This window comes from Aspergillus ibericus (genome assembly GCF_003184845.1).
Source record: "Aspergillus ibericus CBS 121593 unplaced genomic scaffold BO80scaffold_49, whole genome shotgun sequence".
NCBI lineage: Eukaryota > Fungi > Ascomycota > Eurotiomycetes > Eurotiales > Aspergillaceae > Aspergillus > Aspergillus ibericus.
Genome location: NW_020292147.1, coordinates 76,620 through 93,432, shown reverse-complemented (window position 1 = coordinate 93,432; position 16,813 = coordinate 76,620). Strand labels below are relative to the sequence as shown.

The window sequence follows — 16,813 nt, the reverse complement described above, 5'->3', positions numbered from 1 at the left end:
TTGCCTGGTTTGCAGGGTTGGTCCAGGCGGGGCTTAGTCATCCACACACTCCGGACAGCTTGCTCCGCCGCGCAAATGGCCAGGTTGATACTCAATGTCCCCCGGATTGTCAACATTCGCTCTGATGAATGCTAGGCAGGTGAGGGGAGTCGAATTGCACTAGTCCTTTACCCTCTACTTACTTCGAAACATCCTGGGGAGAGTCGTTCCAGTCCGTCCTCCCTATCCTTCCCCTGACCGGCCCAACCAACCACCTGTACTGACCACTTGGTCCAGCTCTCCTCCCTCCTGAACCCTTCCCTATCCCGGCCATTCGTTCGCACCGCTCGATCACCATGGCGTCCTTTCTCGAAAATGCATACAGCTTGGTCCACCAGGACAATACTGCTGATCAGCCCTCTCTGCAGGAGCTGAAATTGCAGTTGGAAAAGGGTACCGATGAGACCAAGATGGAGACAATGAGGCGGATCATCACGATTATGCTCAATGGCGACCCGATGCCCCAACTGCTCATGCACATCATTCGCTTTGTTATGCCGTCCAGAAGCAAGCCGCTCAAGAAACTCCTATACTTCTACTATGAGATCTGCCCGAAACTCGACGCGAATGGCAAGCTCAAGCAAGAGATGATCCTGGTCTGGTAAGGAATACGGCGCACCCCGACCCTGTAGTCCGTTTGCTCTAACAGGCGACCTCTTGCGCAGTAACGGTATCCGTAACGACCTCCAGCATGCCAACGAGTACATTCGAGGAAACACCCTGCGATTCTTGTGCAAGCTCCGAGAACCGGAACTCATCGAGCCCCTCCTCTCGTCCGCCCGCTCCTGCTTGGACCACCGCCACGCATATGTTAGGAAGAATGCCGTGTGGGCTGTCGCTTCCATCTTCCAGCACTCGGAGTCGCTTATCCCAGATGCTCCGGAGCTTATCCAGGCCTTCCTCGACACGGAGACCGATGGCACCTGCAAGCGCAATGCATTCGCGGCCCTCATGTCCATCAGTCACCAAAAGTCCCTCGAATACCTGTCCTCTACATTTGACAGCATTCCGAACACGGACGAACTGCTCCAGCTGGCCGAGCTCGAGTTCATCAGAAAGGATGCTGTGCAAAACGCCCAGAACAAGGTGTGTTTCCGGAGACCAACCCCGGTCGGCCGTCTGCTAATGACCAGTAGGCACGGTATCTGCGCTTGATCTTCGACCTTCTTGATGCGTCAACGAGCACTGTCATCTACGAAGCTGCGACATCTCTCACGGCGCTCACCAGCAATCCCGTGGCCGTGAAGGCTGCGGCGAGCAAGTTGATTGAGCTTTGCATCAAAGAAGCCGACAACAATGTCAAGCTTATTGTTCTTGACAGAGTCGATCAGCTACGGATCCGCAACGAGGGTGTCCTCGATGACCTCACCATGGAGATTCTGCGTGTCCTCTCTAGCCCGGACATCGATGTTCGCCGCAAAGCCCTCGGTATTGCCTTGGAAATGGTCTCGAGCAAGAATGTGGAGGAGATTGTCATGCTACTCAAGAAGGAACTGGCCAAGACCGTTGATGAACAATATGAGAAGGTAAATTTGCCGATCGGCCCGTGGCACAGAAAGCTGACAACCACTCAGAACAGTGAATACCGTCAATTGTTGATCCAGTCGATACATAACTGCGCCATCAAGTTCTCAGAGATTGCCGCTAGCGTTGTCGATCTCCTGATGGACTTCATCGCCGATTTCAACAACAACTCGGCTGTTGACGTAATTTCGTTTGTCAAGGAGGTCGTGGAGAAGTTCCCTGCGCTCAGAACCTCTATTGTCGATCGCCTAGTTTCTACTTTGAGCGAAGTCCGTGCTGGTAAAGTCTACCGGGGTGTCCTGTGGGTTGTCGGAGAATACTCTTTGGAGGAGAGGGACATTCGCGAGGCCTGGAAACGAATCAGAGCAAGCCTCGGAGAGATCCCCATCCTTGCCTCGGAACAGCGGCTTCTCGATGAAGTACCTGAAGATGCGGCGCTTAAGGAGCAGGTCAACGGTCACTCCAAACCCTCGGCCCCGACCGGATCACGAAAGGTGCTGGCTGACGGCACCTATGCCACGGAAAGCGCTCTGACCAGCCAGTCTGCCGCTGCTGCCCGGCTCGAAGCTGTCAAGGCCGCCCAGAAGCCACCTCTCCGTCAACTGATCTTGGATGGCGACTACTACCTTGCTACCGTGCTTTCGTCTACCCTTACGAAGTTGGTGATGCGTCATTCGGAGGTTTCCGAGGATGTTGCTCGGACCAACGCCCTGCGTGCGGAGGCTATGCTGATCATGATTTCGATCATCCGTGTCGGCCAGTCGCACTTCGTCAAGGCTCCCATCGATGAAGATTCCGTAGACCGCGTTATGTGCTGCGTGCGGTCGCTTGCGGAGTTCTCCCAGCGGAAGGAGCTGGAGACGACCTTCCTGGAGGACACCCGGACAGCCTTCCGCGCCATGGTCCAAGTCGAAGACAAGAAGCGGGCCGCTAAGGAGGCCGTTGAGAAGGCGAAGACTGCCGTTCAGGTTGACGATGCTATTCCAATTCGGCAGTTCACCAAGAAGGCAGCTCTGGAAGGTGCCGAGGAGATTGAGTTGGATCTGGTCAAGGCCACCGGCGGCGACTCGACTGTGGAGACGGTGTCCTCGAAGCTGAGCCGAGTTGTCCAACTCACTGGCTTCTCGGACCCAGTCTACGCGGAGGCATATGTCACCGTCCATCAATTCGATATTGTTTTGGATGTCCTTCTAGTTAACCAGACTCTCGAGACCTTGCAGAACCTCAGCGTCGAGTTTGCGACTCTCGGAGACCTTAAGGTGGTTGAGCGGCCCACCACGCACAACCTCGGACCCCGCGACTTCTTGAACGTGCAGGCTACAGTCAAGGTGTCGTCGACGGATACGGGTGTGATTTTCGGCAACATTGTATATGATGGCGCGAGCTCGACGGAGTCGCATGTTGTTATCCTGAATGACATCCATGCCGACATCATGGACTACATCCAGCCCGCCCATTGCACCGAGACGCAGTTCCGGACGATGTGGACCGAGTTTGAATGGGAGAACAAGGTCAACATTAACTCCAAGGCGAAGAGCCTGCGCGAGTTCCTCAAACAGCTGATGGAGAGCACCAACATGGCATGTTTGACCCCCGAGGCCTCTCTCAAGGGCGACTGTCGGTTCCTGAGTGCCAATCTATATGCCCGGAGCGTATTTGGTAAGTCATCGATGTCCACCTCCATGTGTTTGGATGGCCGCTAACGTGAAATGTTACAGGTGAGGACGCCCTTGCGAACCTGAGCATCGAGAAGGAGGGAGAGGATGGGCCGATCACCGGCTTTGTACGGATAAGAAGCCGTTCGCAGGGTCTGGCCTTGAGCCTGGGGTCTCTGAAGGGCCTCAAGGCGACCGCCGCATGAATAGAGTATCCCCTTTGAGCCGTATTTGAATAGCCACTACTACCAGTACCCTTATTGTTCTATGACCCGCCTGTTCGACTTTTCCACTGCGCTTCTTCCCTCTTCTGTGTTCTTCTAATGGACGAATTTGTTGACTATATGCACCTCTTACTGTGTTGTTCTGGATGAGAAAAGACTTTATCTTTCAATGGAAGAACGCATTTTGATGACGTTTTCTTGTATGTACTACACTGCCATGGCAAACCATCCCCGGGGATGGTTAGGCTTTTCTTTGATGCCGTCCGGGACTGCCCGAACCCTTCTGTAACACGTTGGCCAAGCACGTCCTTGTATCCCTGCAAGCCTGCAGACCTGCATCCCCGCCGCCCCCGCAGTCGATGCGATACCTCGGCTGTGCGGAGCGATGCCCTTGCCCGATCCCGATCCCGATGCAGGGGGCAAGGGGGTTCGATCCTTTGACATCGCCAGATGCCAGAAGGACCAGCGACGGTCCGCATGTTTAGAGCCAGAGTCCTGCAAGAGCCAGTGGTCACTCATCGATCAACTAACCCTATGGAGGTGAGCAGATGGACGCGAAAAGGCTGAGCGCGGCGCGTGGGAGTGGATGCTTGCGGAGCTCTCGGAATCCCCTGCCGCAACCCCCGGATTGAGGATCGGAAGGAAGGGGGGCCCTGTCATGGAAGAGGGATAAAGGAACAGGATGAATGAATGTAGTGACAATCCAACAATGGCTCTTATCGGTGGAGACAACTATCTATATAAGTGCTACCAGCAGGCCGGAGTGGAGCCCGCCAGCCATAAAAGTTGGCCGCCGATTGCGCGCCCTTCATTGGTTTCCCACGGCTTTATTCTCCGTTCTTTCTCCGCTCGTCCTGACCTGAGAAGTTGCCCGTTTCATTCCCCCAACGCCTGCCTCCACTTCTCCTCTTCCCTCTTTTGACTTCTGCAGTTTTATTCTTATGGTTTATTCTTAGATCCCTCGTCACTCTCTCTCTCCTCCCTCACTCCCCTGCCCGTCCCTGAAATCGCCTCGGATTTCCTCCTATCCACGCCGAGCCCTTTGCCAGGCACCATGACCACCCCCAATGGCCCTCCGCGCCCGTCGTTCAACAACGCGGATCTTCCGGAAACCCGCGATCAGCTGTTAGAACATGATGCGACCCTGATAGTCGCCAACTCGGTCTCCCTCACCTTGGGAGGTGACTCCCTTCTGATTGTCGGTAAGTCTCCATGCTCAATCGCGGATCCCGAGTCGGTGTCGGACCTCGTTCCCGTGTTGACGCAGCTTCGGGTTTCGCCCAGACGAACGCTCCATGCGCAAATCTGAGCGTGGGTGTTGCGGCATCGCCAACAAAACAGCCAAACCCACGCACTCCATTGGTTTCTACAATATCCTGGACGCCGATCTTTCCCCGGAAGGCCTGACCATCACCTATGCGGAGTCGGCATCGAAACAGGATGTCCGTGTGACCGCCCTGCGATACCCGTTCGCTCCCGAAGAAAAAGCGGCCGTTGAATCATGGACAAATCGATTCCTAGACGTAGTCTATGGCTCCGCGAAACGGTATAAGAGACTCAAAGTCTTGGTCAACCCATTCGGCGGTCAAGGGCACGCTGTCAAATTGTACTCGACGTATGCAGCACCCGTCTTTGCTGCTGCGCGCTGTCAGGTGGACGTGCAGGAAACAACGCACGGAGGCCACGCGGTGGAAATTGTGGAGCAACTCGACGTCAATGCCTATGATGCGATTATCTGCTGCTCCGGAGATGGTTTACCGTACGAAGTCTTCAATGGCCTGGCTAAGAAGCCCAATGCCCGCGAAGCGTTGGCCAAGATCGCCGTTGCAATGATACCTTGCGGGTCCGGAAATGCGATGGCTTGGAATCTGTGCGGAACCGGCAGTGTTTCGGTGGCAGCTTTGGAAATTGTGAAGGGCGTCCGGACCCCCATCGATCTGGTTTCGATCACACAGGGAAAGAATCGCACGCTCTCCTTCCTGTCACAATCTTTTGGCATCATCGCCGAGGCTGACCTTGGAACCGATGATATCCGCTGGATGGGTGCTCATCGTTTCACATACGGTTTCCTGAAGCGGATCATGTACCGCGCAACGTATCCATGCGATCTTGCAATCAAGGTGGTGATGGATGATAAGCAGACGATCAAAAACCATTATAGTGCGTACGCGCAGAGCCAGCCGCCCAGTCGTCCTGCCGAACCTACTGTAGGACAGCCTGACGGACTTCCCGAGCTCGCGTTCGGTACCGTGCTGGATGAACTGCCGGAGGATTGGGAAGTTATCCCAGCCGAGACGCTTGGCAATTTCTACGCGGGCAACATGGCCATCATGTCCAAGGATACGAACTTCTTCCCAGCCTCTTTGCCTAGTGACGGGCTGATGGATATCGTCACCATCGATGGGACTCTCAGTCGCCTAACCACGCTCAAGATGATGACGGCGATCCCTGAAGGCGCATTCTTCGACATGCCCGACGTCAAAATCCGCAAAGCCCTTGCGTATCGGCTGGTTCCCCGTGAAAAGGAGGGATACATCAGCGTGGACGGTGAAAGCGTGCCTTTTGAAGCCTTCCAGGCGGAAATCCACCGAGGCTTGGGCACGGTACTTTCGAAGTCCGGACATCTCTACGAAGCAGAGGGGCCAAAGCCGTAGACGTTGGGGTTGGTCAGACGAAAAGTTGATGGCAGGTATGGGTTCTCATTTGGATGTTCTTTATCGTTCTCTTTCTTTCCAGTCTTCGCACTCTGTGATGATACCCTGGCGCAAGACTTCTGCTTGCTTTGTTGTCGTTTAGTCCAAGTGGCGCTCTCTGTAGAGTTGATGTGTGGGTAGACCGCAGTCCACAAGCATAGCGGACAGCCATAGAGTCTTACAAATACTATATATCGTTCATATATAGCCGGCGTTCTCCAGCCCCGCAATACAGCACCCTGCAGTCGAACTCGCAATCTATACACTTTTTGTCAATAACAAATATTATACACAGCTCAATCGAAACCACCCCACTCCTCATCACTCTCTTCCTCCTCGCTCTCCTCCACCTTCCTCGTCTTGAAGCCCCACTCAACCAACCGGTCATCATCCAGAGTCTCCGCGGCCCGAGTGCGCACAGGCTTGTACGGACTCTCCGCCTTCAACTTCTCAATCGGCCTCAACAGAAGCTCAATCGGCACCTCTCCCTTCGGCTTCCTCGCCCCTTCCTCCCCCTCAAACTCCAACACCTTCTCCAACTCATCCACCCACACATCCATCACATGGTACCGCAATCCATCCGGCCCATGCGGCATGGGGATATAATCCTCCTTCTCATTCGCGGGCGGCTGATCGGGGTCGAAATTCACCGGACACAGCGGCCCTTCCTCCAAGATTGTGATGTAAGATTCCAATGCCGCCCATTTCTCTGCCCCGTTGGCAGTGCTTTCGTCTTGCGCTGTCTCCTCCTCTTCTTCCTGGCGAGGTTGCTTCTTGTTCTTCTTGTTGTTGCGCTTCTTTGACGATGATGTTGATGATGAGGTTTCCTCTCTCTTGCGCTTGCCGTTGGTGGAGGCAGTGGTGGCGGTGGTGGGCTTGAGGAGAACCTCGAATGCAACCCCCACGTAGCAACGAATCAAGTGGAGGTATTTATCGAGACGGAGACGGTCGAGGGAGTGGAAATCCCGGCCGATGGTGATCCAGAAGGCGCGGAGGAAGCGGTGGAGCGTGGAGCGGGGGAGGGTCGGGACGAGGGAGTAGCTGAGGGTGCGGGCGAGGGCTTGTTGGGTTAGGGGGCGGTCGGAGTGGTAGAAGCCTTTTAGAAACATTAGTATGAGTTGGGGTTGGGATTGTATGGAGTGGAAGTTGGTGGTGGTAGTGGCGTACAGAAGAAAAGGCCCTTCCAGAGTTTGAGGAGTTCGATGAGAGTGAGGTCGGTTTTGGATCGGAGGAAAAGGGTAAGGGAGTCGGTGGCTTTGTCGCGGAGTTTTTTGTCTGTTGCCAATGGATTCTATTAGTCTGTGACCGGATGATAAGGATGAAGAGGAAGAAGGATATATGTACCGCTCGAAGCGAGATCCCTAACGAAGGGAGTCTTGGTCACGTCGGACATGGCTGCGATTGATCCAGATGCGTATGATCGGACGTGTTGATTCAAGTGTGATACTGTTCGCAAAAACAATGCGATTAAACCACCTCTCCTTCTCACGATGTAGCGTATCCAATACTGCTCACGCAGGTAGTGCAATGAGAGTCCTTGCTGGAATCCAATGAAGCTATTCGGACTTTTTTTTTTTTTTGGAGATATTTTCTGTTTGCATGGTTTGACTCTGGATGGGTGTGATTGGTTGGTGGGCTTGAGTGTGATTTGGGGTGGGGCGGAGGTGGGGGAGGCTAGCGGGGATCGGGTATAGTTGGGGAATAAGTTTGATGGTGGTTGTGATGTTAGTTTGTTTTTGGTATGGGGAAGGTGTATGAGACTTTGAAGTATTGGGTAGGGAGTGAGGTGGTGGTGGGAGGTGGTGGTGATTGTAAGTAATGAGTGTGGCAGGCTGAGGGGGGTGGTTTTCTTGGTCTAGAGTGATTGGCATAGGGGTTGACCCTTGTCTTCATCCTATTTATGGAGTACTCCGTATGAAAAGCCTAATAGACCCTGTTTATGATCTTTGGTATGAGAGTCATACACAAAGTAGCTGGACTTACTTCTCTCTTGTGTAGTAGGAAGATATGAGCGGTGGAAAGGCAGTACTCAACTGTGGATGAATATGATGGACTTCTGTAATCAAACAGTCGACTTCCGATGCTTTCCGTCGGAACTACAAGTGCCATGCATGGTTCTCATCACACTATCACTAGCTGCCGCCTTTATCTCAAGGCCAGAATCATATGTACAGCTTGCGAGACCACGAGGTTGCTTTGGGCCCCTTCAACGGGCAGTTGAGATCCTTTTGCCCTGCATAGACCAATCCCAGTCGAAGCCACTGGAATTGTCACTCGGATGCATGTAGGCCTCTGATCACCGTCAACAGCACGCCGCTGCATCGGCAATGAAGGTATCCGAAGTCTCACTCCATCAAATGCATAACTGCATCTCCCGGATCTGCGGCTGCTGAACATCCGCTGACTAAGGAGCATGAAGCTTCCCCATGATCTGCCTCTAGAGATCGACATCCGTATCTCTCCCCAGGCAGCTTTCTTTTTAGGGTAGTGTATCAACGAGATAGACACGTCAGAGGACGGCAGCTTGAATTCCGAGATACTCCGCTGTTTACTATGCAGGGGTCAGTGCAACTAATCGCCTTGGTGCAATGTCATATTCGTGTCTTTGTTCCTTCAGCCTTTGTGCTCCGAATACAGAGCTTGACCGGCATTGAACCTTCTACCCAACTACTATTGAATCCAATTTCCAAGCCATTTTCCCAAGCTTCATCTACCCGGCCAATGCCCCTAGAAAAGGTTACACGTAGTCTGCCCAACACAACCCAATCCGCGCGAGCAACACAACTAGACCACGGATCTTCCGCATCCGGACGATCCCCATGCCAGCCCTCCAGGCACGCAATCAACCCCCCGGCTGGCTTTTCCCGCTGGCCTCAGAGCTCCTGTTGGTTCCATTGAAGGAATCAATAGCCTTAGTCAATGATGGTCCCTTGTCGCTGGGTTTCCCGTCGTCACACACAGGGTTACGGTGACATCATCACTTGCGACGTGAACAAATGGAAGGCCGAGGGTCCTGAATGTTATTTCACGCCCCGAGAACTTTAGCTCAGTTAATGATGTCGGGGAGTAAGATCCTTGTCCAATCGAGGCAAGGACTGCATGGCTGGAAGGCACGCGGTGCTCAAATTTTGAGGGAGCTTTAATTTACTTGACTGCTCTACCACCCCCCTCTGGTCCCGTGGGTTCTTTTCTTCTCTCTCACTGCGCGAGCTTTGTTTTCTCCCGAAACCGAGTCCGTTTTGCACTTTCTTTTCTGCCTCGGGTCTATTCCCAAGATGGCCCAGAACGGAGAGCACCGGAGCTCACAACCCAGCTCCTCCAAGCAGGAGGAGGTAGAAGCTGAAGAAGATAACCCCCAAAGGCCATTGAGAATGGAGCGCGAGGACAGCTCGTTCTTCGACGAGATGGAGCCAGAGCAAAAAGCCGAATTACATCGCTTAGCTTCGAATTTCCCCCGGCGCCAGAGCACACTCGACACGACCGTTGGAGGAACAATCGAACGAAAAGACACACTCGAAGGGCTGGAGATTGGCGACCCGGTCCTTGATCCTACCAGTGATCAATTTGATCATTACAAATGGGTTCGAATGGTGCTGAAAATGTTGGACCGAGAGGGCATTCCCCGTCCCCCTTCGACTGGTGTCGTCTTTCAGCATCTTAATGTGTCGGGTTCGGGTTCGGCTTTACAGTACCAGAACAACGTGTCCTCGATCCTGCTGGCCCCGTTCAGACCACAGGAATACTTGCCTTGTGTGCAACGCGCCCCGGAAAAGCATATCTTGCGTGACTTTGATGGGCTTCTCAGGAGTGGGGAGCTGTTGATCGTGCTGGGACGTCCTGGCAGTGGCTGTTCCACCTTTCTCAAGTCGATATGCGGGGAACTACATGGTCTGAAGCTCCGGAAGAGCTCTGAGATCCAGTTCAATGGAATATCGATGGAGAAGATGCATAGGGAGTTCAAGGGGGAGGTGCTCTACAACCAGGAGGTGGATAAGCATTTCCCGCATCTGACGGTTGGTCAAACGCTGGAATTCGCTGCTGCTGCGAGGGCCCCGGAGATTCGGTTGCAAGGTATCAGTCGACAACAGTATGCCAAGTATATTACCCAGGTGGTGATGACCATTTTTGGTCTGTCGCATACGTATAACACAAAGGGTTCGTCTCTGTGCTTGATGAGAGACTGAATGTTTCTTGGTTGCTAATGCTGTTCACAGTCGGTGATGACTACATCAGAGGTGTTTCAGGTGGTGAACGAAAGCGAGTCAGGTTCGTGCTTTATCCTTCCTTTTCTCGCGCTTCTCTCAGTGTCTAACTTGGATTTAGTCTTGCGGAAATGGCGGGTAAGCTTTCATAGTACTCATCACGCATAATGGACACTTGGTTGACTTCTTGACAGTCTCCGGGGCGCCTGTTGGCGCATGGGATAACAGCACCAGAGGCCTTGACTCTGCGAGTGCGTTGGAATTTGTTAAAGCCCTACGAGTCTCATCAAACCTAGGTGGTACCTGCCATGCAGTCGCTATCTACCAGGCATCACAGGCCATCTACGACGTTTTTGACAAGGCAATTGTCCTGTATGAAGGACGGGAGATCTACTTTGGGCCGTGCAGTGAGGCCAAAGAATATTTCGTCAACATGGGCTGGTACTGTCCTCCTCGCCAGACCACTGGTGACTTCTTGACTTCGGTTACCAATCCTCAAGAGCGTCAACCGCGTGAAGGAATGGAGAGCAGGGTTCCTCGGACTCCGGATGAGTTTGAGAAATATTGGAAGACCAGTCCTCAGTACACCAGGCTTCAACAAGAAATCGAACAACACCTGAAAGAGTTTCCTTTAGGTGGAAAGCACGAGCAGACGTTTGGTGAAATGAAGCGACTGAAACAAGCGAATCATGTCTGGCAGAAGAGTCCATACATCATTTCAATTCCAATGCAGGTTAAGCTCTGCACCATTCGGGCGTATCAAAGGTTAACAATTGCTGCTTATCAGATTTCTGTATAGAGAACGTGCTAACCAATTGTCTCAGGATCTGGAACGATAAACCTTCTACGCTGACGAACGTCATCGGGCGAATTGCAATGTCCCTCATTATAGGTTCGATGTATTATGGGTTAGCTCCCTCTTCTAAGGTTCAAACTCATGCTAAGACTCCCAGAACACCGAATGCCACGGCGGGCTTCCAAAGTAAAGGGGCCGCGCTTTTCTTCGCCGTGCTGTAAGTCTTCCAACACGTAACGCATTTATTCCTATCAAGGCAACATTTTTATACAAGCCGAAATTTTATGATTTTGCATCGGGATAAGGCTGGCTGACTTCGTGCTCAGGATGAACGCTCTCATTAGCATTACAGAGATTAACTCCCTCTATGATCAACGTCCAATCATTGAGAAGCAAGCGTCATACGCCTTTGTCCATCCTTTCACTGAAGCCTTCGGTGGTATTGTGTCTGATATTCCCGTCAAATTCGTCTCTGCTGTGGTATTCAATATCATCTTCTATTTCCTAGCTGGTTTGGTAAGTATATAATGGTATGAACGGATCTGCATAGTGGTATTAACAAGAGTGATAGCGATATGAACCATCCCAGTTCTTCATATTCTTCTTGTTTACGTTCCTGAGCACACTGGCAATGTCTGGCATCTTTCGGACCCTTGCAGCTTCAACAAAAACTCTTGCACAAGCAATGGCCATGGCTGGAGTCATAGTGTTGGCTATCGTCATCTACACGGGCTTTGTGATTCCTACGCCTCAGATGTCCGCCATCCCGTGGTTTAGCTGGATACGGTGGATAAACCCCGTCTATTATACGTTCGAGGCTTTGATCGCCAATGAATTCCACGGCCGGCGCTTTACGTGTTCACAGTTCATACCAGCATATCCGACCTTGAGTGGAGACTCCTTCATCTGTTCTGTCCGAGGCAGTGTGGCTGGAGAAAGGACCGTGTCTGGAGATGCTTATATCCAAACACAATACAGCTACACTTATGCACACGAGTGGCGGAATCTGGGCATTCTTATAGGGTTCTGGATATTTTTCACGGCTCTCTACCTGATTGCAACTGAAGTCAACTCTGCGACGTCGTCCAAAGCCGAGTTTCTTGTCTTTCGGCGAGGCCATGTACCTCCGCAAATGCGCAACCTCGACAAACAGCCCGGAGGAGACGCCGGTACCACTGATGTCGCTTTAGCTCATAGAGCTGCTGAGGCAGAAAAGGACACATCTGCTCTTCCCAAACAGAGTAGTATTTTCACATGGCAGAACGTTTGCTATGATATACCGGTCAAGGGAGGTCAACGGCGTCTCTTGGATAACGTCTCCGGCTGGGTCAAGCCTGGAACACTCACAGCGCTGATGGGCGTCTCAGGCGCCGGGAAAACCACCTTGCTCGATGTGCTAGCCAAACGCGTGTCGATAGGTGTCGTTACCGGTGATATGCTGGTGGATGGAAAGCCACTTGACAGCAGCTTCCAGAGGAAGACTGGATATGTGCAGCAGCAGGACCTTCACCTTTCCACAACAACTGTCAGAGAAGCCTTACGCTTTAGTGCGCTTCTGCGCCAGCCGAAGTCGGTCTCTACGAAAAAGAAGCACGAGTATGTTGAGGAAGTTATCGAAATGCTTAACATGCAGGACTTTGCCAGTGCTATTGTTGGAACACCAGGGGAAGGGCTAAATGTTGAACAGAGGAAACTACTGACAATTGGTGTCGAGCTTGCTGCAAAGCCTGCATTACTTATCTTTCTTGACGAGCCGACAAGTGGCTTAGATTCACAGAGTTCTTGGGCTATTTGCTCGTTCCTCCGAAAACTGGCAGATCATGGCCAAGCCGTGCTGTCGACAATTCACCAACCCAGCGCGCTCTTGTTTCAGCAGTTCGATCGCCTCCTCTTTCTAGCAAAAGGAGGACGAACAGTTTACTTTGGTGATATTGGTGACCAGTCGCGCACCTTACTGGACTATTTTCAAGCAAACGGGGCAAGGCCTTGTGGGCCATCAGAAAATGTGAGTAGCCAACTCACCTTGGACAGCTTCAACTAATGTGGATAAGCCTGCGGAATATATGCTCGAGATCATTGGAGCTGGTGCTTCTGGAAGGGCTACAAAAGACTGGCCAGCTGTCTGGAACGATAGTCAACAGGCCAGAGATATTCAGACGGCGATTGCCAACATCCATCAGGAAAGGGCTTCAGTCCCGGAGAGTAGCGACGATAACACACAGCAGGGAGAATATGCCATGCCCTTCCCCAGTCAGTTGTGGCACGTAACCCATCGTGTCTTCCAGCAGTATTGGCGCGAACCCTCTTACGTGTGGGCGAAGCTGATTCTAGCTACGGCTTCCTCTTTGTTCATCGGCTTCACATTTTTCAAACCAGACAGCAACTTGCAGGGGTTCCAGGATGTTCTGTTCAGCGCCTTCATGCTCTGTTCGATTTTCTCGACCCTAGTGCAGCAGTAGGTGACATTCTACTTTGATACAATTCATGCTGACAAGGCTCTAGGATCATGCCAAAGTTTGTGGTTCAGCGGTCACTCTATGAAGTTCGAGAACGGCCATCGAAAGCCTACTCATGGGCAGCATTTCTCATCGCCAATGTTCTTGTGGAGATACCGTACCAGGTTCTCGCCGGAATCATTGCTTACGCGTGTTACTATTACCCTACTTACGGAGCCAATCAAGCCTCCCATCGACAAGGGCTCATGTTACTCTTTGTCGTACAGTTCTACGTGTTCACCTCAACATTTGCCGCTTTGATAATTTCCGCACTGCCCGATGCCGAAACAGGAGGTTCCATCGCAACCCTCATGTTCATCATGGCTCTGACGTTCAACGGTGTCATGCAACCACCCCAAGCCCTGCCAGGCTTCTGGATATTCATGTACCGGGTCTCCCCCCTGACGTACCTGATCGCCGGCATCACAGCGACCGGGTTACACGGACGGGGGATTCAGTGTTCCAGGGAGGAGATGAGTGTGTTCAATCCCCCGTCTGGTCAGACCTGTGGGCAATATATGTCGCAGTATTTGCAAGTTGCTGCGGGACAACTGTATAACCCAACAGCGACCCAGGGATGCCAATACTGTCAACTCCAGAATGCCGACCAATATCTCGCATCGAGCGAAATTTGTACGTTTGTCCCACCCTAACATGTGCTCTCTCCTTTCACACATACTGACGAGTCAAAGACTACAGCCAACGCTGGCGTAACTTCGGAATCGGATGGGCGTACGTGGGGTTCAACATCCTGGGCACCGTCGCCCTGTACTACATGTTCCGGGTCAAGCACTACAACCCCACTAGCCTGGTGAGGGGCGTAGTGCAAGGTGCCAGGGTGGTCTGCCGGGTGTTCAAGAGACGATCCGGACAGACGCCCAAGGGCAGAGAAGCCGAGAACGGCAGATTGTATTAGGTTAGACACACTGTCAAGGGATATGATGGCTAGATGTTATGCCAGTTACCGCCGGCTCTATATTGACAATAATTATTATCTCTGTACTTAATACACATCAAACATTACTTCTCCTCCGCTACCAATTCGTTAAATGACAATGACAGCTGAATCTCGCATGACAAAACTTGCCCTCAAACCTCCCCCCTTATCAAACACAATTTAGGGAAAGAAAAACAAGCAGCGAATCAAATAACGTACTGGTCCGCAGCCGAAGCATCATTGGTCTAGTGGTAGAATTCATCGTTGCCATCGATGAGGCCCGTGTTCGATTCACGGATGATGCACTTCTTTTTTTTTTTTACTTTTCTTTCTTTCCTCTCTCTGCGGAGTACTTCTACCCTCATCCCTCTTTCTTTTGTTTCCTTTTTACCCTTTCAGAACAACTCAGCTATAGAAGTCTTTTCCTAGTACGGCTTGTGAATATATCTTTACGGTGGAAGGTGAGTGTTACTGTCTGGTTATATATTGCTGGTTATTTCGGGGGTGTGAGAGGGAACGAAGTTTAGTGCTTTGGGTAAATAGTTCTGGTTGCTTATTTGGGGTTGGGTGTTTGTTTGCTTGCTTGCTTTTTTGTTTGTATATGTATGCGTGTAAGTTTGTATGTGCGGGATTAATTAAAGTCATATTCATGGATTATGTATGCTAGGTCATGGGGTAGAGGGAGCGATTGGTTAGGGTTGGCTCGGTGTTTAGGGAGGATAATTGTGGTTGTGATTGTAGTTGAAGGGAATCATAAGTCTGAGAGGATATCGGAGGTTAAGCATCATGGCATGTTCGTAAATTAGATAGAAAATGCGTGGTCGTTGATAGACGGGACATTAGAGAGACAGACAGAGCGGTAAATAACACCAGTTGGGGTATTGTGCAAAACAAAGACATGACAAGGACAAGGACAAGGAATAGTAGACGTAACGCCATAACACTCGGGTAGAACGATCAATGTAAGGTTGGTGATGATGCCGGCGTGGCTGGTTAGGTACGTATCGATATCATCAGCATAAGTCAATCAGGTGTGTTTGTTGAACCAGACCGTCGTCCGGATTAGGTGAGTAGTCCGCGGGTTTCATGCAAGCCGGCGGGCTGTGTGCATGTGAGCTATCGAGAAGCAGTCGCGGCATGCACTGTCATGACACCGACAGACGAGGGACAACGAGGGCGTTGATTACGTGGACGGGATTCCATCCTTGGTCGACCAGGGGCACATGTTCCTTGAGCATCCTGCCTAGGTAGGCAATTCTCACGCGGTGAGTGCGAGGTATCTATACCCATAGTCAGATTGCCATATCCCAGGAAGAAAAAAGCACGCACAGGATGACGTACTCCTGCCTCTTGCTGCAGCTTGCGGGCGATCAAACCGACATTCATCGTCTTCACGACGGACAAAGTAAGGTCGGGACCGCCTCTGTCGCTCAACCGTGCGCGGACCCGGATCAGGTCACGCTCGCTGGCCTTGCCCTTCTCGTCCCGGCGGCGTTCGACATCGTCGGCGATTAATTCGTCTCCCGAAGCTTCGTCCGAAGAGAGCTTGCCATCGTCCGTGTCGAAGTCGTCCTGATCCTGGTCCTGATCGGACCGCACGATATTCTCCGGGTCGCTCACGATGCACTGCGGCAGCCGGTAGAGGACGCCCTGTTCGTCGTAACAGCCTTGGCAGAGGTCGCCCGTGGGTACGGTGATCCCAGCTGCGTCCACAAAACTCTGCGCCGTTTCGAGGTCGCCGGTGCGCATCAATGAGACGGCCGCGGACAAAGCCGCCCAGACTTCCGGACGACCCGTCACTCTCGTTTCAAAGAACTCGGTACGCTCCTGGTCCAGCTGCGCGCGAGTCCACAGGCGACGTTTGCTATACCAGACATGACGGCGAATCGGGGAGTTGTAATGCTGATTTAGGGGAAAGTGGGCGGCCCTTGTTCGGGATGAGCGCGCAGTGGCGGGCGAGTTGGCGGAAGAGAGCGCATTGCTGGTTGCCACGGCTCGGGGATGAGGGTCTTCGGAGCGGCGCTCTTCAGTGACTACCTGGGCCGCATAGGAAGGGCGGTCATTGTCGCGCGATAAAGACAAGCAGCAACCCTAAGGGTGGATAAGGTGAGAATCTTGGACCCCGGATGCTGTGGTCACGGACTGGGTAGAAAAGAGGGGGAGGGGATCTGCAGGGATGGGGCGGATCTTCTTGGAGAATGACGGATCGCACGATAGGGTGCAAGGCATGCGACTCCGCTTCCGGGGA

General features: G+C 52.3%; 6 protein-coding genes and 1 non-coding gene across 7 annotated transcripts in view; 4 read left to right on the top strand and 3 right to left on the bottom strand.

Annotated features, from left to right (window-relative positions):
* Positions 1-335: 335 nt before the first annotated feature.
* On the top strand, positions 336-3,424 carry BO80DRAFT_364878 (coatomer subunit beta; the record flags this gene model as incomplete). Its single annotated transcript, XM_025716170.1, has 5 exons — positions 336-640; positions 705-1,125; positions 1,176-1,565; positions 1,614-3,222; positions 3,282-3,424. The coding sequence occupies 5 exons, from the start codon at positions 336-338 to the stop codon at positions 3,422-3,424; spliced, it is 2,868 nt and encodes a 955-aa protein (XP_025571362.1).
* A 977-nt stretch (positions 3,425-4,401) lies between these two features.
* BO80DRAFT_200444 (putative sphingosine kinase (SphK)) lies at positions 4,402-6,264 on the top strand. The gene is made up of 2 exons (XM_025714205.1): positions 4,402-4,644; positions 4,727-6,264. The coding sequence occupies exons 1-2, from the start codon at positions 4,497-4,499 to the stop codon at positions 6,094-6,096; spliced, it is 1,518 nt and encodes a 505-aa protein (XP_025571361.1). The 5' UTR covers positions 4,402-4,496; the 3' UTR covers positions 6,097-6,264.
* BO80DRAFT_200439 (ribosomal RNA processing 1 family protein) lies at positions 6,264-7,676 on the bottom strand. The gene is made up of 3 exons (XM_025714204.1): positions 7,480-7,676; positions 7,303-7,410; positions 6,264-7,231 (listed from the first exon to the last, which is right to left on the bottom strand). Exons 1-3 carry the CDS (start codon positions 7,526-7,528, stop codon positions 6,432-6,434), a joined length of 957 nt encoding a protein of 318 aa, XP_025571360.1. The 5' UTR covers positions 7,529-7,676; the 3' UTR covers positions 6,264-6,431.
* Positions 7,677-9,369: 1,693 nt separating this feature from the next.
* On the top strand, positions 9,370-14,544 carry BO80DRAFT_468096 (ATP-binding cassette transporter; the record flags this gene model as incomplete). Its single annotated transcript, XM_025722904.1, has 11 exons — positions 9,370-10,290; positions 10,350-10,401; positions 10,459-10,475; positions 10,532-11,102; positions 11,162-11,245; positions 11,291-11,350; positions 11,460-11,649; positions 11,705-13,138; positions 13,185-13,588; positions 13,636-14,261; positions 14,321-14,544. Exons 1-11 carry the CDS (start codon positions 9,411-9,413, stop codon positions 14,542-14,544), a joined length of 4,542 nt encoding a protein of 1,513 aa, XP_025571359.1. The 5' UTR covers positions 9,370-9,410.
* A 255-nt stretch (positions 14,545-14,799) lies between these two features.
* On the top strand, positions 14,800-14,870 carry BO80DRAFT_t262. The gene has a single exon. It is a non-coding gene; the product is annotated as a tRNA-Gly (tRNA).
* A 417-nt stretch (positions 14,871-15,287) lies between these two features.
* BO80DRAFT_200379 (uncharacterized protein) lies at positions 15,288-15,607 on the bottom strand. The gene has a single exon (XM_025714203.1). The coding sequence runs from the start codon at positions 15,502-15,504 to the stop codon at positions 15,343-15,345; it is 162 nt and encodes a 53-aa protein (XP_025571358.1). The 5' UTR covers positions 15,505-15,607; the 3' UTR covers positions 15,288-15,342.
* Positions 15,608-15,710: 103 nt separating this feature from the next.
* BO80DRAFT_438081 (uncharacterized protein) overlaps positions 15,711-16,813 on the bottom strand; it is a gene marked incomplete at both ends in the record, with an annotated part of 1,281 nt that continues 178 nt past the window's right edge. Inside the window, 2 exons of the mRNA XM_025721026.1 lie at positions 15,711-15,845; positions 15,907-16,656. Coding sequence (XP_025571357.1) covers positions 15,711-15,845; positions 15,907-16,656 — 885 coding nt within the window. The remainder of the gene's footprint in view (positions 15,846-15,906; positions 16,657-16,813) is intronic.